The following is a 17,993-nucleotide window of genomic DNA, read 5'->3' on the forward strand; positions in this document are numbered from 1 at the left end:
CGCTAGGCCTGAACTGCGCTCTGGGCCCACTTGCAAAAACCATTCAACAAACGTTAAATAACAGTAAAGGGGAGAGGAGGGCAGGCCCCGTGCCACGCCCGGGTGGGTGTGGGGTGGGTGTGAATGCACATCTCTTTCCCGCCTTTCCAGTTCACATTACAGGGTGAGAGGCACCTAAACAATAATTATAACATAACCTCTTAGGGTTGAGAATCGAGGCTTCATCGAATGGTGGTGAAAGTTGCAGGCGGGAGTGATTTATTTCTTGGGATATCCGGGGTTGGATGGTGCCATGATTAAGGTACAAACAAGAACTTTGTCACTGGGTCCTCAGGGCTCTCCACCAATCTGTAAGAATCTTTGAGGCCCTTCTTTCCTTCAAACCTGCTCATACACCCTTCTCAATTAGAGCTTTCCCGGGCAGGTTCCCGAAACTACCCCCTCCATGGCCTTCAAACTTTCTGTAACTTCCAGGTGACAGTGAACTAGTTTGGCAAATTATATGGGGCTAATGGGAAATGGGGAAACACTGGTGGCGTAGTGATTAAGAGCTACGGCTGCTAACCAAAAGGTTGGCAGTTCGAATGCACCTGGTGCTCCTTGGGAACTCTATGGGGCAGTTATGCTCTGTCCTATAGAGTCGCTATGAGTCGGAATCAACTCGAAGGCAACGGGGTTTTTCAAGGGGAAATGGGAAGCCCTGGTAGCAGCTTGGTTAAGCACTTGGCCTGCTAACCAAAAGGTTTGGCAGTTTCAATCCACCAGCCCCTCCCTGGAAGCTCTGTGGGGGAGTTCTACTCTGTCCTATAGGGTCACTATGAGTTTGGAACCGCCTCGAGGGCAACGGGTTTTGTTTTTTGTTTTTAAATGGGAAATGGTTGGAGCCTTGCTACTCAAAAGTGTAGTCTGTGCTGTGTCACATGGGAACTTTTTGGAAATGCAGACTCTGAACTTTACCCCAGAATCTTCATTTAAAAAATATCCAGGTGATTCATACGTTCATTAATATTTGAGAAGTACTACATTAGAGGTAATTCACTGGGCCTTCTCTCAGGTGAAGTGCACTTTCAGAGGGGCCTCCTGGAAACCTTTGCTTCTGACCCAGGAATGACTCTCTTGGGGGGAACTTTTCAGGCAGAAAGGAGGGGTAGACACAGAATCCAGGAATGCTGAAACTAGAATACCTCTAGCTCTTGGGAGTAGGTACGATACCTTATACATTTCTGTGTCCCCAGAGCAAGGCCCTTCAAATCGTTCATTAACATTTGTTAAATTAATGAACCAATGCCCAAGGTCACCTAGTTAATGGCAGAGCTATGCTAATAATCTCTGATTTCTGTTTAGCACTTTACAATGTTTCACTTTCATTATTTTTTATGTGAAATAATTAGGATACTTTGCAAACAATGAAACTGAGGCTCAAAGAAATCAAAGATGTTTCCAAAGTCACACAGCTGTAGGAAGAGGAGCCCTGTTTCTGCATTAGACTCTAGTTCTAGCTCCATCTTTGGAGTTAGAATAAAACCAATCTCACTTTTATTCTGAAGCCAGAATGCCTGGTTTTGGTATTTCTAGTTCCAATCTCTCTGTGCTTCAGTCTCCTCATGGTGATATAATAATAGTATCCACCTCATGAATTGTTGTAAAGATATAAGCCTTATCATAATAAGATGGTACAAGATTAGACAACCTTCTGGGTAACGGTTTGTTCTGTTATACATAAGCTTGCTATCAGTCGGAGCCGACTGATGGCAACTAACATCATAATAGGTACTCAGGAAATGTTACTGTTTTCCAATTATTCCCACTTTTCCTTCCAGGACGCCTAACCCTGTGGGCACTGGGTTCCTGCAGGGGCAGCATGGTCCCTCCCAAGGTTTCCCCTTTGGCTTTCCTTCGGGAGGCTTTTCTCTCAGCTTTCCAGCCGGCTGCCTGTATTGGGAGATCCACAGGCATGGGAGGGTTTAATTAGTTATTTCCCCAAACGTGGTTTATTCTGGATTTTCCGAGAGCTGGGAGAGTGGGAGAATGTGTTGGGGAATTCGGAGCTGGGAAAAACGGCAGTCTGACAGGAAAAAAACCGCTCGGTCCCTTCAACCCGGGGTTGGCCCTGCGGACGCGTCGCACCGCTCTCCTCCGGCCAGCAGGGGACGCGCGAGGAAGCTCCGGAAGTCGGCCCGGGGACTGCGCATGCGCCCTTCTTCCCCGTTGCTCTTCCCTTTACTTCCGTGGATGTTTGCCCGCTGATTGTACCTTGCTGCTACCCGTCCGCATCCGAATCTAGCCCGGAAAATAGTTGGAGGAACTGGGTTCGCGCCGGCGTGGACCGGGAATTAGCCAACTTCAGACTTCCCCGAGACCGGGAAGATGTGCTCCCTTGGGTTGTTCCCTCCACCGCCGCCCAGGGATCAAGTCACCCTATACGAGCACAATAACGAGCTGGTGACAGGCAATAGCTATGAGAGCCCGCCTCCCGACTTCCGGGGCCAGGTGGCCAGCGCGAGGAGGGAGGGGACCCTATAGAAATGGGGCAGAGTCAGGGAGAATGAGGGAACAGAGGCAGCATGGTGGGAGCAGGGCGGGTTAAACTGGTGGGCTAGAAACAGCCTAGCCGGGGCGAAAGAATAGAAGGGGCGGAGATGTGTTTTAGGCGCGGGATTTGAGGATGAGGGATACTGAGAATGCTAAGGAACTGTGGGGTGGACTTAGGTGGATGGAGAGAATGAGAGCGACTATAGTGGATTGAAGTTGCAGGAGAAAAGTAGGAGGGCGAGTTGGAGGTCATGTCAGGGACAGTATTGAAAAGTTAGGGACAGTCTACGACAACTGTGAAGGCACAACCTGGAATTTAGTTTTCCGTGGCGTTCCTCGGAAAGGGAAGGGAAACATATTTATGGAGCGTTTGCTACGTGAGAAAGAGCTAAGACCTGTTTCCCACTTCCATATATGTTAAATTTGTGGAAATGGGAAACAGGCCTCTGGAGCCTCTTACCCTTAGTCCAGCCATGGGTTGGAGATGGCAGGGAGTTCAGCAGAGATCTGGGGAATAGACTGACTCACTGTAACACCCTTAACTTCTGGGCTGTAGTGGATCAATCTTCCAGTCCTCCACCTGGCTAAGGATCCCCTGAAGACTCCTGGGAGGCTGGATCATGGCACAAGAACGGCCTTCATTCACCACCGGGAGCGAGTCTGGAAGAGATGCATTACCACTTGGTGAGGCGTGGCAAAGGGTCTCCTGGGCTAGGGCCTGCAGATCTGGGGAAACGAGCTTACCATTCCTCTGCCTTGGGGTGCTATTAATTAATTAATTTTATTGTACTTTAGATAAATGTTTACAGAACAAATAGTTTCTCATTCAACAGTACAATATTGTTTTATGACAATGGTTAACAACCCCACAACATATCAACACTGTCCATTCTCAACCTTGGGTTCCCTATTACTAGCTTTCCTGTCCCCTCCTGCCTTCTAGTCCTTGTCCCTGGATTGTTGTGCCCCATTAGTCTCATTTTGTTTTATGGGGCTGTCTAATCTTTGGCTGAACGGTGACCCTTGGGAGTGACTTCATTACTGAGCTAAAGGGGTGTCCGGGGGCCATACTGTCGGGGTTTGTCCAGTCTCTCTGTCAGGCCAGTAAATCTGCTCTTCTTTTGTGAGTTAGGATTTTGTTCTACATTTTTCTCCAGCTCTGTCTGGGACCGTCTATTGTGATCCCGGTCAGAGCAGTCAGTGGTGGTAGCCGGCACCATGTGGTTGTACTGGACTCAGTCTGGTGGAGGCCGTGGTAGTTGTGGTCTCTTAGTCCTTTGGACTGATGTTTTCCTTGTATCTTGTTCTCTTCGTTCTCCCTTGCTCCTGAAGGGGGTGAGACCAGTGGAATAATGTTAGATGACTGCTCACAGGGTTTTAAGACCCCAGACGCTATTCACCAAGGTAGAATGTAGAACATTTTTTTTATAAACTGTGTTATGCCAATTGAGCTAGATGTTCCCTGAGACCACAGTCCCCACAGTTGGGCTTCTCTTTAAAAAGCTATTTCATCCAAACCTCCTCTTGCTCAGAACCATATATCATTAATCATATCAAGTTTTCACTCCTTATTATGGAACTCAAGGCTGTGCAACAGTACTTCCTTTTCGTCTCTGATGACTTGCTTTTCTTCCTTTCTGCTTTGATCATATGAACCTTCTCTCTGCCACCTGTTCCCCCCTCATGTCCGTACCAATTCTGAGCCTTTACCTGAAGCGCAGCTAGGTTAGGTATAAGGTTGCATAGAATAATCTTATACACTAGGTCATTCATTTTGCACATATGAGAGTGGAGCCCCAGTTTCTGGGTTCCGTTCCTGGCTGTGCCACTTTCTAGTTGTGTGACCTCGGATAAGTAATTTAATCGCTTTGTCTCTCAGTTTCTTCATCTGTAAAATGGGTCCTATCTTACAAGGTTGTAGTGATGATTAAATGAGTTAATAGACATAAAGCACTTAGAGAACAGCTCCTGGCACATACTAATCCCTTTAATTGTTAGCTATTGTTATTATCTGTAGGATGAATTCCTAGACATGAAGTTGCTGGGTTCAAAGGGTATGTTCATTTGTAACATTACAAGCTGCTACCCACTAGTCCTCTGTTGAAATGGTACATATTAACAGTCCCACCAGCCCATTATGACAGTGCCTATTTCCCACCACATGTGTTATCAAACGTTGATACTTGGTATTGCAGTACAGTGTAATTTGCATTTGTCTGTGAGTGAAGTTACACGTTATTCATTGCTTAAAAAGCCATTCAGTGCTGGGCTCTTTCTTGCCTTCTGCCTTTCTGGCTACTGCTTCTCAGCTTTTTCTGTGTTTCTTCTTCCTGATATCCCTTGAATACTGGTGTTCCTGGAGCTCTGTCCTCATCCTTCCTCTTCATTAGTACTGCCTTTTCTCCCTAGATTTCTGATTTATGCTCCTGGGCATTCGCTTGTCTGCCAAACCCCTGCAATTAGATATTCCACAGGCTTCACACACTCAGCATGTTCAAAACCAGTTTCATTTTCCTCGCTAGACTTTCTTTCCTGGGTTTGTCAGCTCAAAGAATAGCCTTACCATTCATTCATTCAGGAGCAGGTGTTTTGACTGTAGCTCTGGGGCAGACAGACTGGGATTGGATCCTGGCTCTGCTGCTTACTCATTGGGTCACCTTGATCATATTAATTAACCTTTTCATGCCTCTGTTTTCTCATCTTAAAAATGTAGATATCTATTCCTATTGTTGTGATGATGGCTAAACTAGATAATGTGTGTGAAGCACCTAGTCTAGCACCTGCCATCTTGAAATGCTCAAGCAGTATTAGCTGTTAAAATTATTACCTAGGTGTCATCCTTGGTAATCCTCTCTCCCTCACTACCCATGTCTAATAAGTCCTCAAATTCTGTTCATTCCAATTCCTAAATCTCTCTCCTATCTCCATCCCTACTGATTCAGTACACTTTAACCTTTTTTCTAGATTCCTAAAGTAAGTTTTTAACTGATCTCCTTCTCTTCATTCTTGTCCCCTTTGATCTGCAGCCAGATTGATCTTTCTAAAATGTCAGTATGATAGGTTTATTCATCTGCTTAAAACATTTTCATGGCTTTCCATTCACTGTCCTGACTTCTTGACCTGCTCAGAAAGCCCTGCAAGACCTCTGAGCCTCAGTTGCCTCATCTGTAAATGGCATAAAGCCATTCAGAAGATTAGTGTGATAGTTAAATGAAAGGATACTATATAAAGTTCCTGGAACATAGTTGGAGCCCTGGTGGCACGGTGGTTAAGAGCTGCAGTTCCTGACTAAAAGGTCAGCAGTTCAAATCCACCAGCTGCTCCTTGGAAATCCTATGGCGCAGTTCTACTCTGTCCTATAGGGTTGCTATGAGTTGGGATCAACTCAATGGCAACAAGTTTTCATGGGAACATAGTTGGCACTCATTAAATGGGAGGGTCTTTGTTTTTTGTAATTGCAGCTTATATTTATGGAGTACTTAACTACATGCCAATACGTCACAAGAATTTATATCTCACTTAAATTTCATAACAACCCTATAAGGTTGGTACTATTATTATCCCCATTTGTCAGATGAAGAAACTGAGGCACAGGCAGGTTAAGTAATTCTCCAGATCACATAAGTAGGAAGCAGAGATGCTGGAGTTTGCATTTAGTTTGTCTGATTTGAGAGCTCACACACAGAACTGCTTCCCAGTAAGCTACCTGACTTTTATCAGTCCTGTATGGTATCCTTTCAACATTTATATGCTGTTAGACACACTTGCTATATGAACTTCTTGCTTGCTTGTTTGAGGGAGAGCTTAAATGCTAACCATGTTTTTTGTTATTGAGGCATAATTGACATACAATAAACTGTGAGTGCCCTTGTTTTTAATACCTGTTTATTGAATGAATGAATGAAACTTGTAGAGGGGGATTGAAGAAATTAGAGGAATCTGACTCAGAGCTTCCTCTTCTCATCAGGCGTGATATGGGCCTTTTTGGGGTGCTGAATGAAATTGCAAACTCAGAGGAAGAAGGTAAGTATTTTTTTCCCAGCCTTCTCTAGTGTTGTGGCAGGTATCTCTCCTCCATATTCTCCCTGAACTTGCTCACCCCAGTACCTCTTGGCCCAGTCCCTTCTCCTTTAACCCAGTTTGTCCTGACCAGGTTGTCTATACTAGTATCATCTTCTCTTCTCCCCTCTCCCTACCTGCCTCACCTGTTCCAGAGTAGGTGTCCAGAGCGTTTACTGGGCAGAAGGACCTGGGGAGTGCTTGTCCCTGCTCGTCCCTGGCCTAAGAGGGTGCCTGGTAAGGGCCCTGTGAACGGTTTAATCACAGCTACTTCCTCAACCCCACAGTGTTTGAGTGGGTGAAGACGGCATCCAGCTGGGCACTGGCACTTTATCGATGGGCCTCCTCCCTCCATGGGTCCCTATTTCCCCATTTGTCTGTAAGTTTGGTTTTTTTTCCTGCCCTTCTTCCCCCATTTTTTTAATTTCCTATCTCTTAGGGTTGGGTGAGACGAATCAGTGCGGGAGAAGTCCACAGAGGGTGGGAGTGGTTTGGCACCCCAGTTGAAGGGATGAGCTACCTTTGTTCTAGTGTGCCCTCTATCTGGCTGTCCTTACAGCTTAGGAGCGAAGATCTGATTGCTGAATTTGCCCAAGTCACAAACTGGTGAGTGTACAAGCTCTGGGATTTTGTGGGAAGCAAGTCCTAAATCTTAGAACTTCTTTTGGGGAGAGGGAAGTTAAGGCGGAGACTCTCCCTACCTCCTTCCTGATTGCTTGCCATATTTTCACTCCTCCTACTCCCCAAAAAAAGAAAGAAAAACAAAAACAAAAATCTTTTCACGTGAAAGGGAATCTGAGTTTCCGGGCTGGGGTATGGGTAGCTGCAGGTCCAAGTCCAGCCTCTTCATGCTCCCTCCTGCCCCAGGAACAGCTGCTGCTTGCGAGTCTTTGCATGGCATCCGCACACCAACAAGTTTGCAGTGGCCCTGCTAGATGACTCAATCCGTGTGTATAATGCCAACAGGTATGTGGGGGTATTCCGGGAAGCTCTGACTCTTCAGTTCTCATAGATCAGTCTCCCCTCCCCTGTCCAGCCTTGGTGCCAGAGGGAATACTAGTCCTATAGTTCCTGAGCCTGTTCCACAGGGCTCCTTCTAGAACTGGGGTCAGGGAGGCTTGATAACTAGGCGTATTTGCTTTCCAAACCCAATCTTGATAACACTGTCCTCTGTCCCACAATACCCCTGGGCCATGGATGGATCAACTTTTTTCTCTGACTTTCTCTCCTCAACTGCACTTGGATCCCCTGAGCCTGCTTTGTGTCCCTGCTTTGGCTCAGTCCCCTACCTTTTCACTCCAGCACTATAGTCCCCTCCCTGAAGCACCGGCTGCAGCGAAATGTGGCGGCTCTGGCCTGGAAGCCCCTCAGTGCCTCTGTCTTGGCTGTGGCCTGCCAGAGCTGCATTCTTATCTGGACCCTGGACCCCACCTCCTTGTCTACACGGTGAGTTCTTGCAACCTCTGTCTTACCTTGGCCTGAGGGTTGTGGCCATGTTAGGGGTAGTGGGTGGTAAAGAGGTCTGGAAGGAGACATTTTTTGTCTCTATAGAACTTCCCAGTGCTATAGGGAGAGCAGACCTAAGGTCAGGGTGGAGGTGCTAAGATTGCTGTAATTTAGAGAAAGGGACAGAACCAAGGGCTCCTGGGATTGTGAGGAGAGTATATTTATGAATCATGGAGTGGAAAGACTGTCTCTTCCAGAGGACTGTGAGATGCAGGTGTAAAGGGAGAGGGGGCAGGGAATGAAGAGGGATATCAGCTGAAACCAGTGAAAATCCCCACCAGAACTAAGTAAATATAAAACCAGAAACTAGTTCTTTAAATTACGAATAAAGAAGAAAACATTCTGGCCATCTTATTTAAGGAAAAAGAAAGCCAAAGTATATTATTTTCAGAATGGGAAAGATAACCACAGATATGGAAGAAGAGAGAAAAACTGTTAAAAATCTAAAGGAAAATATTTGATTTTCTAGCAAAATATAAATTACCACTTTGAACTCTAGAAGAGATTGAAAAAGATGAGCTCTACCACTAAAAAGATGCCAGGCAGAGATTGTTTTACAAGATTTGTACCTAATTGTCAAAAAATAGATGATCTGTGTGTTATTTGAACTATTCCAGATCATAGAAAATTTTGGAAAGCCTCCTGATTGACATACTTTTTCCTTTTAATAAACTTTTTATTTTGGAATAATTTTAGATTTATAGAGAAGTTGCAAAGGTAGTACAGAGTTTTAGTATACTCCTCACTCAGTTTCTCCACTTATATTAATCACGTTGTTGCATTTGTCAGAATGAACAAACTGCCATTTGTACATTATTAACTAAACTACAGACTTTATTTGGATTTCACTAGTTTTTTCATTAACATTCTCTTTCTGTTCCAGAATCCATTCTGATTTATGTATTTATGTATTTACTTTGTTGAGAATATACACAGCAGAACATACACCAATTCAACAATTTCTATATGTAAAATTCAGCAGCATTGATTATATTTTTCAAGTTGTGTAACCATTCTCACCCTCCTTTTTCAAAGTGTTCCTCCAACATTGACATAAACTCACTGCCCCTAAGTTTTCTATCTAATTTTTTGAGTTGCTGTTGTTAATTTGATTCCATATAATCCTGATTTAATTTTATAAAGCTAATATTACCTTAATACCTAAACCCGACAATAGGTAGTACAAGAAAGAAAATATTTGAGCATAGATAAAAAATCTTAAATAAAACATTAGTAAATGGAGTTCAAACGCATGTTAAAAAATAAGATATCTTAACCAAGTAGATTTTTCCAGAAATTAAAGACAATTTATTGTTAGGATAGTCTATTAACATCAGTTATTACATTAGCAAATTAAAGGGGGAAAATTTTATATCAATACATGACCCCATCAAAAAGCAGACATTCCAGTTGAAAACATAAGGTAAAAAGTAAAATAGAGATAGAAAGAGACAACCTAAACATAAAAGTATTTACTCAAAATCAGAAGATAGTATATTAAATAGTAAAGTATGAAACACTAAAGGCATTTTCAGTAAAGTCAAGATAAAAACAGATATCATTACCACCATTTTTAATGAACATTTTTTGAGGTTCTAGTGAGTGCAGTAAGACAAAAAAGTGGAACATAAAATCTTGAAAAAGAAAATTATTCTTATTTGAACATAATATGATTTAATCCTTAGATACAACAGACAACTAAAAAACTTTTTATCTAATAAGAAATTTAGTAAGGTAACTAGATACAAGAAATCTAAAATTAATAAATTAATAGTTTCCTTTATACTAACAATAATCAGTTGAGAAATTGAAATAAAAAATACTGTTTAGAATAGTCACAATTATTAAATTACTAGGAATAAATTATTAAATTTAATTTATTAGACATCTGAAGAAAGTTACTGAGGAATATTAAACAAGAGCTGAATAAATGGAGAGACATGCTATATTCCTGGATAAGAAAATCTAATCATAAAGATGTCAAATTAAATGTACTTCCAGTCAGAATTCCACTGGGTTTTTGTTTGCTTTTATTTTGGTGAGCTGGACAAAATGATATTCAGTTTTTTTTAAATTATTTTTTTGTTGTTGAGAATACATACACCAATTCAACAGTTTCTACATGTACAGTTCAGTGATGTTGATTACATTCTTCGAGTTGCACAACCATTCTCACCCTGCTTTTCTGAATTGTTCCTCCCCCATTAACATAAACTCACTGTGCCTTGTGATTCCTGTCTAATCTTTTGAGTTGCTGTTGTCAGTTTGATCCCATATAGATAGATCTTAAAAGAACGTAATCCTCAAGGCAGACATTCTTTAATTGTTAAGCTAAACAATTGTTTATTTTTATGAAGAGTTCAGGGGATATTTTTGGTTTAAGGTTTAAAAGTTATCTCAGGACAGTAGTTTTGGGGTTCATCTGGCCTCTATGGCTCCGGAAAGTCTGGATTCTATGAAATGATATTTAGTTTTTATGAAGGAATGTGGAAGAACTTCCAAGAAAGTTTCAAAAAGGAAGAATAGTGAGGGGAGACTTACCCTACTAGTAGTGAAATATTTTATAAAGCTACCATAATAGAAAGTTACTGGCACAAGAATAGACAGATTGATGTGACAGAATAACATCCCCTAACAGACTTAGGGAACCCTGGTGGTGCAATGGTTAAGTGCTTTGCTCCTAACCGAAAGGCTGGCAGTTTGAACCCACCAGCCACTGTGCAGGAGAAGGATGTGGCAATCTGCCTGTGTAAAGATATCCGGCCTTGGAAACCCTATGTGGCAGTTCTACTCTCCTACAGGGTTGCTGTGAGTCGGAATCGACTTGACGGCAGTGGATTTTTTTTGGAACAGACTTAAAGGAGCTCTGGTGGTACAGCGGTTAAGCACTCAGCTGCTGAATGAAAGGTCCGCGGTTCGAACCCACAAGCTCTTCTGCAGGGGAAAGATGTGGCAGTCTGCTTCCATAAAGATTACAGCCTTGGAAACCCTATGGGACAGTTCTATCGTGTAGGGTCGCTATGAGTCAGAATCAACTTGATGGCACGTAACAGCAACAACAGACTTGAGACCGAAGAATATATGGAAATTTATTTGATAAATTTGGCTTTTCCGTGCGATAAAATTTAGATTTTTTTTTTTTAATGGTGTTGGGACAATTGGCTGTCCATTCAGAAAATAATAAAGTTAAGTCCCTGCGTCACACGTTATATACCAATGAATTCCAAGGAGACAAAAGAACTAAATGTGAAAATAAGTAAGTAAAAAATAAATAAGTAAAATAAGTAAAAATAGCAGAAAAAATATAGAAGAATATTTCTCATGTATTCAGAATGAAGTATTTTTAAAACTTACATGTTTGATAATATGCAGTACTAGCAAGACTAGAAAGACAGGTACTGTCATAGAGTTGGTACAAACTTTTTAGAAAATAATTTGGCATATTTTTTAAAAGGTGTAAGCATTGTTTGTAATAACAGAAAATTACAGACAACTGAAATGTCCATTTGTGGAGGTATAATAGAATGAAGTATAGTTCATCTCTGCAGTGGAATACAGTGAAACCACTGAAAAGAATGAACTGTATCTCAGTGAACTGACCTGAAAAGGTAGCTGTACACACTACAGGGGAAGTCAGCGCAACTGGATTTAAACCAAAGCTAAGAAGTTTCCTAAATACAGTCAAACACTTTGAGGGACAGAGTAGCGGGGGTAGGGATCAGGGGACATCTAGGTCAATTGGCATAACAAAGCTTATTAAGAAAATGTCCTGCATCCTACTTTGGTGAGTGGCACCTGGGGTCTTAAAAGCTTGCAAGCCACCATCTAAGATCCATCAGTTGGTCCCAACCACTTGGAGTAAAGGAGAGTGAAGAACACCAGAGTCACAGGGAAGGTATTAGCCCAGGAGATAGAAAGGGCCACATAAACCAGAGACTTACATCAGCCTGAGACCAGAAGAACTAGATGGTGCCTGGCTACCGCCAATGAGCGCCCTGACGGGGAACACAACAGAGAGTCCCTGATGGAGCAGGAGAAAGGTGGGGTGCAGATCTCAAATTCTAGTAAGAAGACCAGACTTAATGGTCTGACTGAGACTGGAGAAACCCTGGAAGGCATGGCCCCTGGATTCTCTATCAGCCCAGAACTAAAACAGTTCCTGAACCCAAGTCTTCAGACAGGGATTGGACTGGACTGTGGGACATAAAATACTCGTGAGGAGTGTGCCTTTTAACTCAAGTAGGTGCAAGAGACTAAATGGGCAGCTTCTGTCTGGAGGTGAGATGGGCAGGCAGATAGGGTTAGGGCTGGTTGAATGGACATAGGGAATCAAGGGTGGAAAGGAGTGTGCTGTCACAGTATGGGGAGAGCAATTAGGGTCACATAACACTGTATGTATAAATTTTTGTATGGGAAAAAAAAGCTGTGATTTATTGTAAAGTTGAAAAGGATAAGTTGTAGATCAGCACCATAATAGCTCATTGGGGCTAAAAGTGGTTGTAGTTAGGTGGAAAAGGGAGAAGGTGGCATTCATTCAAGTAGTAGCCTGAACCTGTCAGGAAAAGTGTGTAGCTCTGAAGATACAAAGCTAACTAGTCAGCTGGTGTTCTTAGGTAGTTCCCAGCCTAGTGATGTGGGTGGACCATATGTAGCATCTTTATGACAGAAGCAGAAAACATTGGGAGCATAGAAGAGGGAGACTAATTCTGACAAAGAAAGGCAGGTTTTGGAGCATAGGATGTGTTCTGAGGAGTGGCAGGTAACTCTAGAAAGAGAAGAGGTTGGAACGTTGAGGTAACATCATAGGTGATCCCAAGCCCCAGGCTAAATGGTCCTGTGGGGAGAGGGCTCTTGCCTAGGATAGGGCATGACATCTCAACTCAGCACCTTCTAGCTTTAATGGTCAGAAGTCTTTATGTTTCCCTGAGGCCCTCTTGCTGGAGTGAAAAGTTAACCTTTTTCACCCCAGCCTGAGACATGCAGCTCACCCATTCTTCCCTAGACCTACTGGTGGTGACTTTGTCCTTCCTTTTTTTTTTTCTCCTTTCTTAACTTCCATGATCCTTATTCCTTTTCCTCAAACTGGATTTGAGCTCAGAGGAGCCTTTGGAATTGGAAGGTTTTAGTAGGAGGAGGCAAGGAAATAGAATCACAGGGCTTTCTTTTCGTCTGCTTCTGATTCCACACCCTCTGTTTCCCCGGCAGACCCTCTTCTGGTTGTGCCCAAGTGCTCTCTCACCCTGGGCACACACCTGTCACCAGCTTGGCTTGGGCCCCCAGCGGGGGCCGGCTGCTCTCAGCTTCGCCTGTGGATGCTGCTATCCTCGTGAGTTGGTCCCCTATACCTCTTACGTCGTTTCAGCCACCCCTCAGTCTTGAGGAAAGAATGTTTTTTGCCTGATGATGGAAAATATCACTGGGGAAGGAGAGGGATAATTGTCCATTTAGTCCTAAACTTACCTAGTGAAGGAGCTTCCACCATCCAGACTTCTTAGATTTAAATTCTCCTTGCTATAATTGTAAACATAAACCAATTTCCCCTTATTTTAACACCCCTTTCCCACTTCCTCCCCTTTCTGGTTCTTTGTGCCTAGAAAGAGCAGCCCACCGTCGAGATAATAGGGATGCTTGAGCTTCCTTTGCCTCTTTCCTGCCCTCACTCTCATAGGTGTGGGATGTCTCAACAGAGACTTGTGTTCCCCTTCCCTGGTTCCGAGGAGGTGGAGTTACCAACCTGCTCTGGTCCCCGGATGGCAGCAAAGTCCTGGCTACCACCCCTTCAGCTGTGTTTCGGTGAGTGGAAGGGCGGAAGGGGGGCAAGAAAGGGACTGCAGGCAGAACTTTCTGTCGTCATTTTCAATTTTTTTGTGCTGATCCTGGGACTGACAGTGAGGTAGTTCCAAATTTTGGAACCTAGAGGCCCTAAGCTTTGACTTGCCCCTCTCTGGCTCAGAGTTTGGGAGGCCCAGATGTGGACTTGTGAGAGGTGGCCTACGCTGTTGGGGCGATGTCAGGTAAGAGGGGATTGTGATTCACAGAAGCTGGGGAGCAAGTGGTGGTTCCAGTGGGCCCCTGGTCCCCCAAGCCTGGCCCCCTACCTCCTCTACTTCTTTCCTTCCGACATTCCCCTGTAGGCTCCCTTCCCCTGCTTTTTTTTTCTTTACCTCAGACTGGCTGCTGGAGCCCAGATGGAAACCGACTGCTGTTCACTGTATTAGGGGAACCACTGATTTACTCCTTGTCGTTTCCAGAACGTTATGGTGAGTTAGGGACAACATTTCAGGATGCAGAGTAGCTGGGGTGGTCAGAGGGAGGCAGGAACCCTCTGCAAAAGCTACTGTGAGAGATAAGGAGGATAGAAGCTTATGGTACTTCAGAGGTGTTGACACCTGCGATAGGGAGGTGGCGGGGGGGCCAGTGAGAAGCTTGTGTTTCCTGCACTTAAAAGCCCCTTCCCTGATCCACAGGTGAGGGAAAGGGGCGGGTTGGAGGTGCGAAGTCAGCAACAATTGTAGCAGATCTGTCTGAGACAACCATACAGACACCAGATGGAGAGACAAGGTGAGCTGGGTGGGTGAGGGTGGACCAGTGTAAGGAAGGTGGGAGGGACCTTGCCAAGCCCTCCCAACCTACTGTTCTGGCCCATAGACTTGGGGGAGAGGCACACTCCATGGTCTGGGACCCCAGCGGGGAGCGTCTGGCTGTGCTTATGAAAGGTAAGAGGTGGGGAGGAAGGGTCATGCTCAGTTCACAGCCATCTTCCCCACTGATTATGTCCACGTCCTGGCCTGCAGTTATCTGCTGCCCCTGCCCTGGGATTCTGCCTCCAGAGTTCCTCCTAATCCCTTGATTCATTTCTTGTAGGAAATCCACGGGTACAGGATGGTAAACCAGTTATTCTCCTTTTTTGCACTCGTAACAATCCTGTGTTTGAACTACTTCCTTGGTAAGTGCCAGGCAGGCCAGTAGCGGTCTGGATACGTCACCAGCCTTTCCACCCCGAGCCCATATCCTACTGCCCCTCTCTTTTGCCTCCACTTGACTGCTCACATTTTCTCCTCCTTCCTCTAGTGGCATTGTTCAGGGGGAGCCAGGGGCTCATGCCCAGCATATCACTTTCCATCCTTCCTTCAACAAGGGGGCCCTGCTCAGTGTGGTAAGTAGGCCAGGCTGCTGGGAGACTTGTGGGTGGGGTAGAGCAGCTCAGCGCTTTGGCTCCTGTGGCTCTGCACATGGCCTCCTTTGACCCCCCAGGCTCTGACTGGCTTTTCTTTACCCTCTGCAGTGCTGGTCCACAGGCCGAATTGCCCACATCCCTCTGTACTTTGTCAATGCACAATTTCCACGTTTTAGCCCAGTGCTTGGCCGGTCCCGGGATCCCCCAGTTGGAGGCGGAGTCTCTATTCATGACCTGCCCCTCTTTACTGAGACATCTCCAACCTCGGCCCTTTGGGACTCTCTCCCAGGGCTACTGCCTGCTCAGCCCCACTCCCACCTCTAATAAAAAACTTGTTTTTCACTCACGTACCAGACCTCTGTCTTGCCAGGAAGTTGGCAGTGGTTTTGTTGTTGTTGTTAGTTGCCGTCAGTTTCGACTCATGGCCACCCCAGTTTGGAGTACTGCTTCATAGGGTTTTCAAGGTTGTGACTTTTGGAAGCCGACTGCCAGGCCTGTCTTCCGAGGTGCCTCTGGGTGGGTCTGAATAACCTTTTGGCTAGTAGTTGAGTGCTTAACTGTTTGCGCTACCCAGGGACTCCACATTAGGGTATAGTGGGGGAAAATTTTAAAAATCATGGCCTTTGGGTTAAGATCCTGACTGTGTCCCTTTTTAGCCACTTTTTTAATGAATTTGGTCTATCTGTAAATTTTTAAAATTTTTATTGTGGTAAAATATATGTATCAAAACATTTGCCAATTTAACCATTTTTACACACACATTTCAGTAGCATTAACTACATTCATGTTGTACAGCCATCACCACTGTCTGTTTCCAAATTTTTTCATCACTCTTAAACTCAGTACTCCTTAAGTAATACCTCTCCACTTAACCCCTTCCACCCATCCGTGGTAACCACTAATGAACTCTAGTCTTTATGTACTTGCCTATTCTAGGTTATTTCATGTAAGTGGGATCATACAATATTTGTCCTTTCGTTTGACTTAGTTAGTATAATGTTTTCAGGGTTCATCCATGTCATAGCATGTATCAGAACTTCTTTTCTCTTTATGGCTACTGAATAGTATTCCATTGTGTGGATATACCACATTTTATCTGTTCATCTGTTGATGGACTCTTGGGTTGATTCTGCCTGTAAACTAATTTTTTTTTTTTGTCAGTTTTATTATTATTTTTTAATTATTGTGCTTTAGGTGACAGTTTACAGCTCAAGTTAATTTCTCATACAAAAATCTGTACACATATTGTTATATGACACTAGTCGCAATCCCTATAATGTGACAGCACACCGCACCTTGCCACCCTGGGTTTCCCATGTCCATCCAACCAGCTGCTGTCCCTTCCTGCCTTCTTATCCTGCCTCCCGACAGGAGCCACCCATTTGGTCTCTTGTTTCTGCTTGAACTAAGAAGTAACACTCTTCACAAGTATTATTTTATGTTTCTTAGTTCAGTTTAATCTTTGTCTTAACAGTGGGCTTCAGGAATGGTTTTAGTTCTGGGTTAACAGCGTCCGGGCGGTCATGGCTTCGGGGGATCCTCCAGCCTCAGACCATTAAGTCTGGTCTTTTTATGTGAATTTGAGTTCTGCTCTACACTCTTCTCTTGCTCCATCAGGAACTCTCTGTTGTGTTCCCTGTCAGGGCAGTCATTGGTGGTAGCCGAGCACCATCTACTTTTTCTGGTCTCAGGCTGATGGAGTCTCTGGTTTATGTGGCCCTTTTGTCTCTTGGGCTTAGTATTCTCCTTTGCTCCGGGTGGGCTGGGACCAATTGATGCATCTTAGATAGCTGCTTGCAAGCTTTTAAGACCCCAGATACCACTCACCAAAGTGGGATGCAGAACATTTTCTTAATAAACTTTTTCATGCCAGTTGACCTAGATATCCCCCGAAACCATGGTCCCCAGACCCCAGCCCCGGCTACTCTGTCCCTCATAGTGTTTGGTTGTGTTCAGGGAACTTCTTAGCTTTTGGTTTAGTCCAGTTGCGCTGACTTCCCCTGTATTGTGTGTTGTCCTTCCCTTCACCTAAGATGATTCTTGTCTTCTATCTAGTTAGTGAATTCCCCCTCCCTCCCTACTCACCCTCATAACCATCAAAGAATGTTTTTTTCTGTGTTTAAACCTTTTCTTGAGTTCTTATAATAGTGGTTTCATACAATATTTGTCCTTTTGCAACTAATTTCACTCAGCATAATGCCCTCCAGATTCATCCATGTGAGATGTTTTGCGGATTCATCATTGTGCTTTATCGTTGTGTGTATGTACCATCATTTGTTTATCCATTCATCTGTTGATGGGCACCTGGGTTGTTTCCATCTTTTTGCTATTGTGAACAGTGCTGCAGTGAACATGGGTGTGCATCTATCTATTCATGTGACGGCTCTTATTTCTCTAGGATATATTCCAAGGAGTGGGATTGCTGGATCATATCGTACTTCTATTTCTAGCTTTTTAAAAAAAGTGCCAAATTGATTTCCAAAGTGGTTGTACCATTTTACATTCCCTCCAGCAGTGCATAAATGTTCCAGTCTCTCCACAACCTCTCCAACATTTATTATTCTGTGTTTTTCGGATTAATGCCAGCCTTGTTGGGGTGAGATGATATCTCATTGTAGTTTTGATTTGCATTTCTCTAATAGCTAATGATCGTGAGCATTTCCTCATGTGTCTGTTAGCTGCCTGAATGTCTTCTTTGGTGAAGTGCCTGTTCATATCC

The 17,993-nt window shown here is 44.0% G+C and overlaps 1 protein-coding gene across 1 annotated transcript; it reads left to right on the forward strand.

Annotated features, from left to right (window-relative positions):
- The first annotated feature begins 2,204 nt into the window (after nucleotides 1–2,204).
- AAAS (aladin WD repeat nucleoporin) lies at nucleotides 2,205–15,678 on the forward strand. Its single transcript, XM_004373976.2, has 16 exons — nucleotides 2,205–2,490; nucleotides 3,089–3,216; nucleotides 6,500–6,555; nucleotides 6,879–6,970; nucleotides 7,151–7,197; nucleotides 7,459–7,557; nucleotides 7,894–8,037; nucleotides 13,303–13,423; nucleotides 13,766–13,890; nucleotides 14,051–14,111; nucleotides 14,267–14,357; nucleotides 14,565–14,658; nucleotides 14,746–14,813; nucleotides 14,962–15,043; nucleotides 15,169–15,253; nucleotides 15,383–15,678. The coding sequence occupies exons 1-16, from the start codon at nucleotides 2,368–2,370 to the stop codon at nucleotides 15,596–15,598; spliced, it is 1,632 nt and encodes a 543-aa protein (XP_004374033.1). The 5' UTR covers nucleotides 2,205–2,367; the 3' UTR covers nucleotides 15,599–15,678.
- Nucleotides 15,679–17,993: the final 2,315 nt, after the last annotated feature.

Source organism: Trichechus manatus, unplaced genomic scaffold, assembly GCF_000243295.1.
Source record: "Trichechus manatus latirostris isolate Lorelei unplaced genomic scaffold, TriManLat1.0 scaffold00027, whole genome shotgun sequence".
Taxonomy (NCBI): domain Eukaryota; kingdom Metazoa; phylum Chordata; class Mammalia; order Sirenia; family Trichechidae; genus Trichechus; species Trichechus manatus.

What these genes read in the sequence shown, in the direction of transcription:
- AAAS (XM_004373976.2), top strand. Translation starts at nt 2,368, where the DNA reads ATGTGCTCCCTTGGGTTGTTCCCTCCACCGCCGCCCAGGGATCAAGTC. An exon ending in AAGAGATGCATTACCACTTG is followed by an intron (nt 3,217 to 6,499) that starts GTGAGGCGTGGC and finishes TCTTCTCATCAG; the next exon opens with GCGTGATATGGGCCTTTTTG. An exon ending in CGTGTGTATAATGCCAACAG is followed by an intron (nt 7,558 to 7,893) that starts GTATGTGGGGGT and finishes TTTTCACTCCAG; the next exon opens with CACTATAGTCCCCTCCCTGA.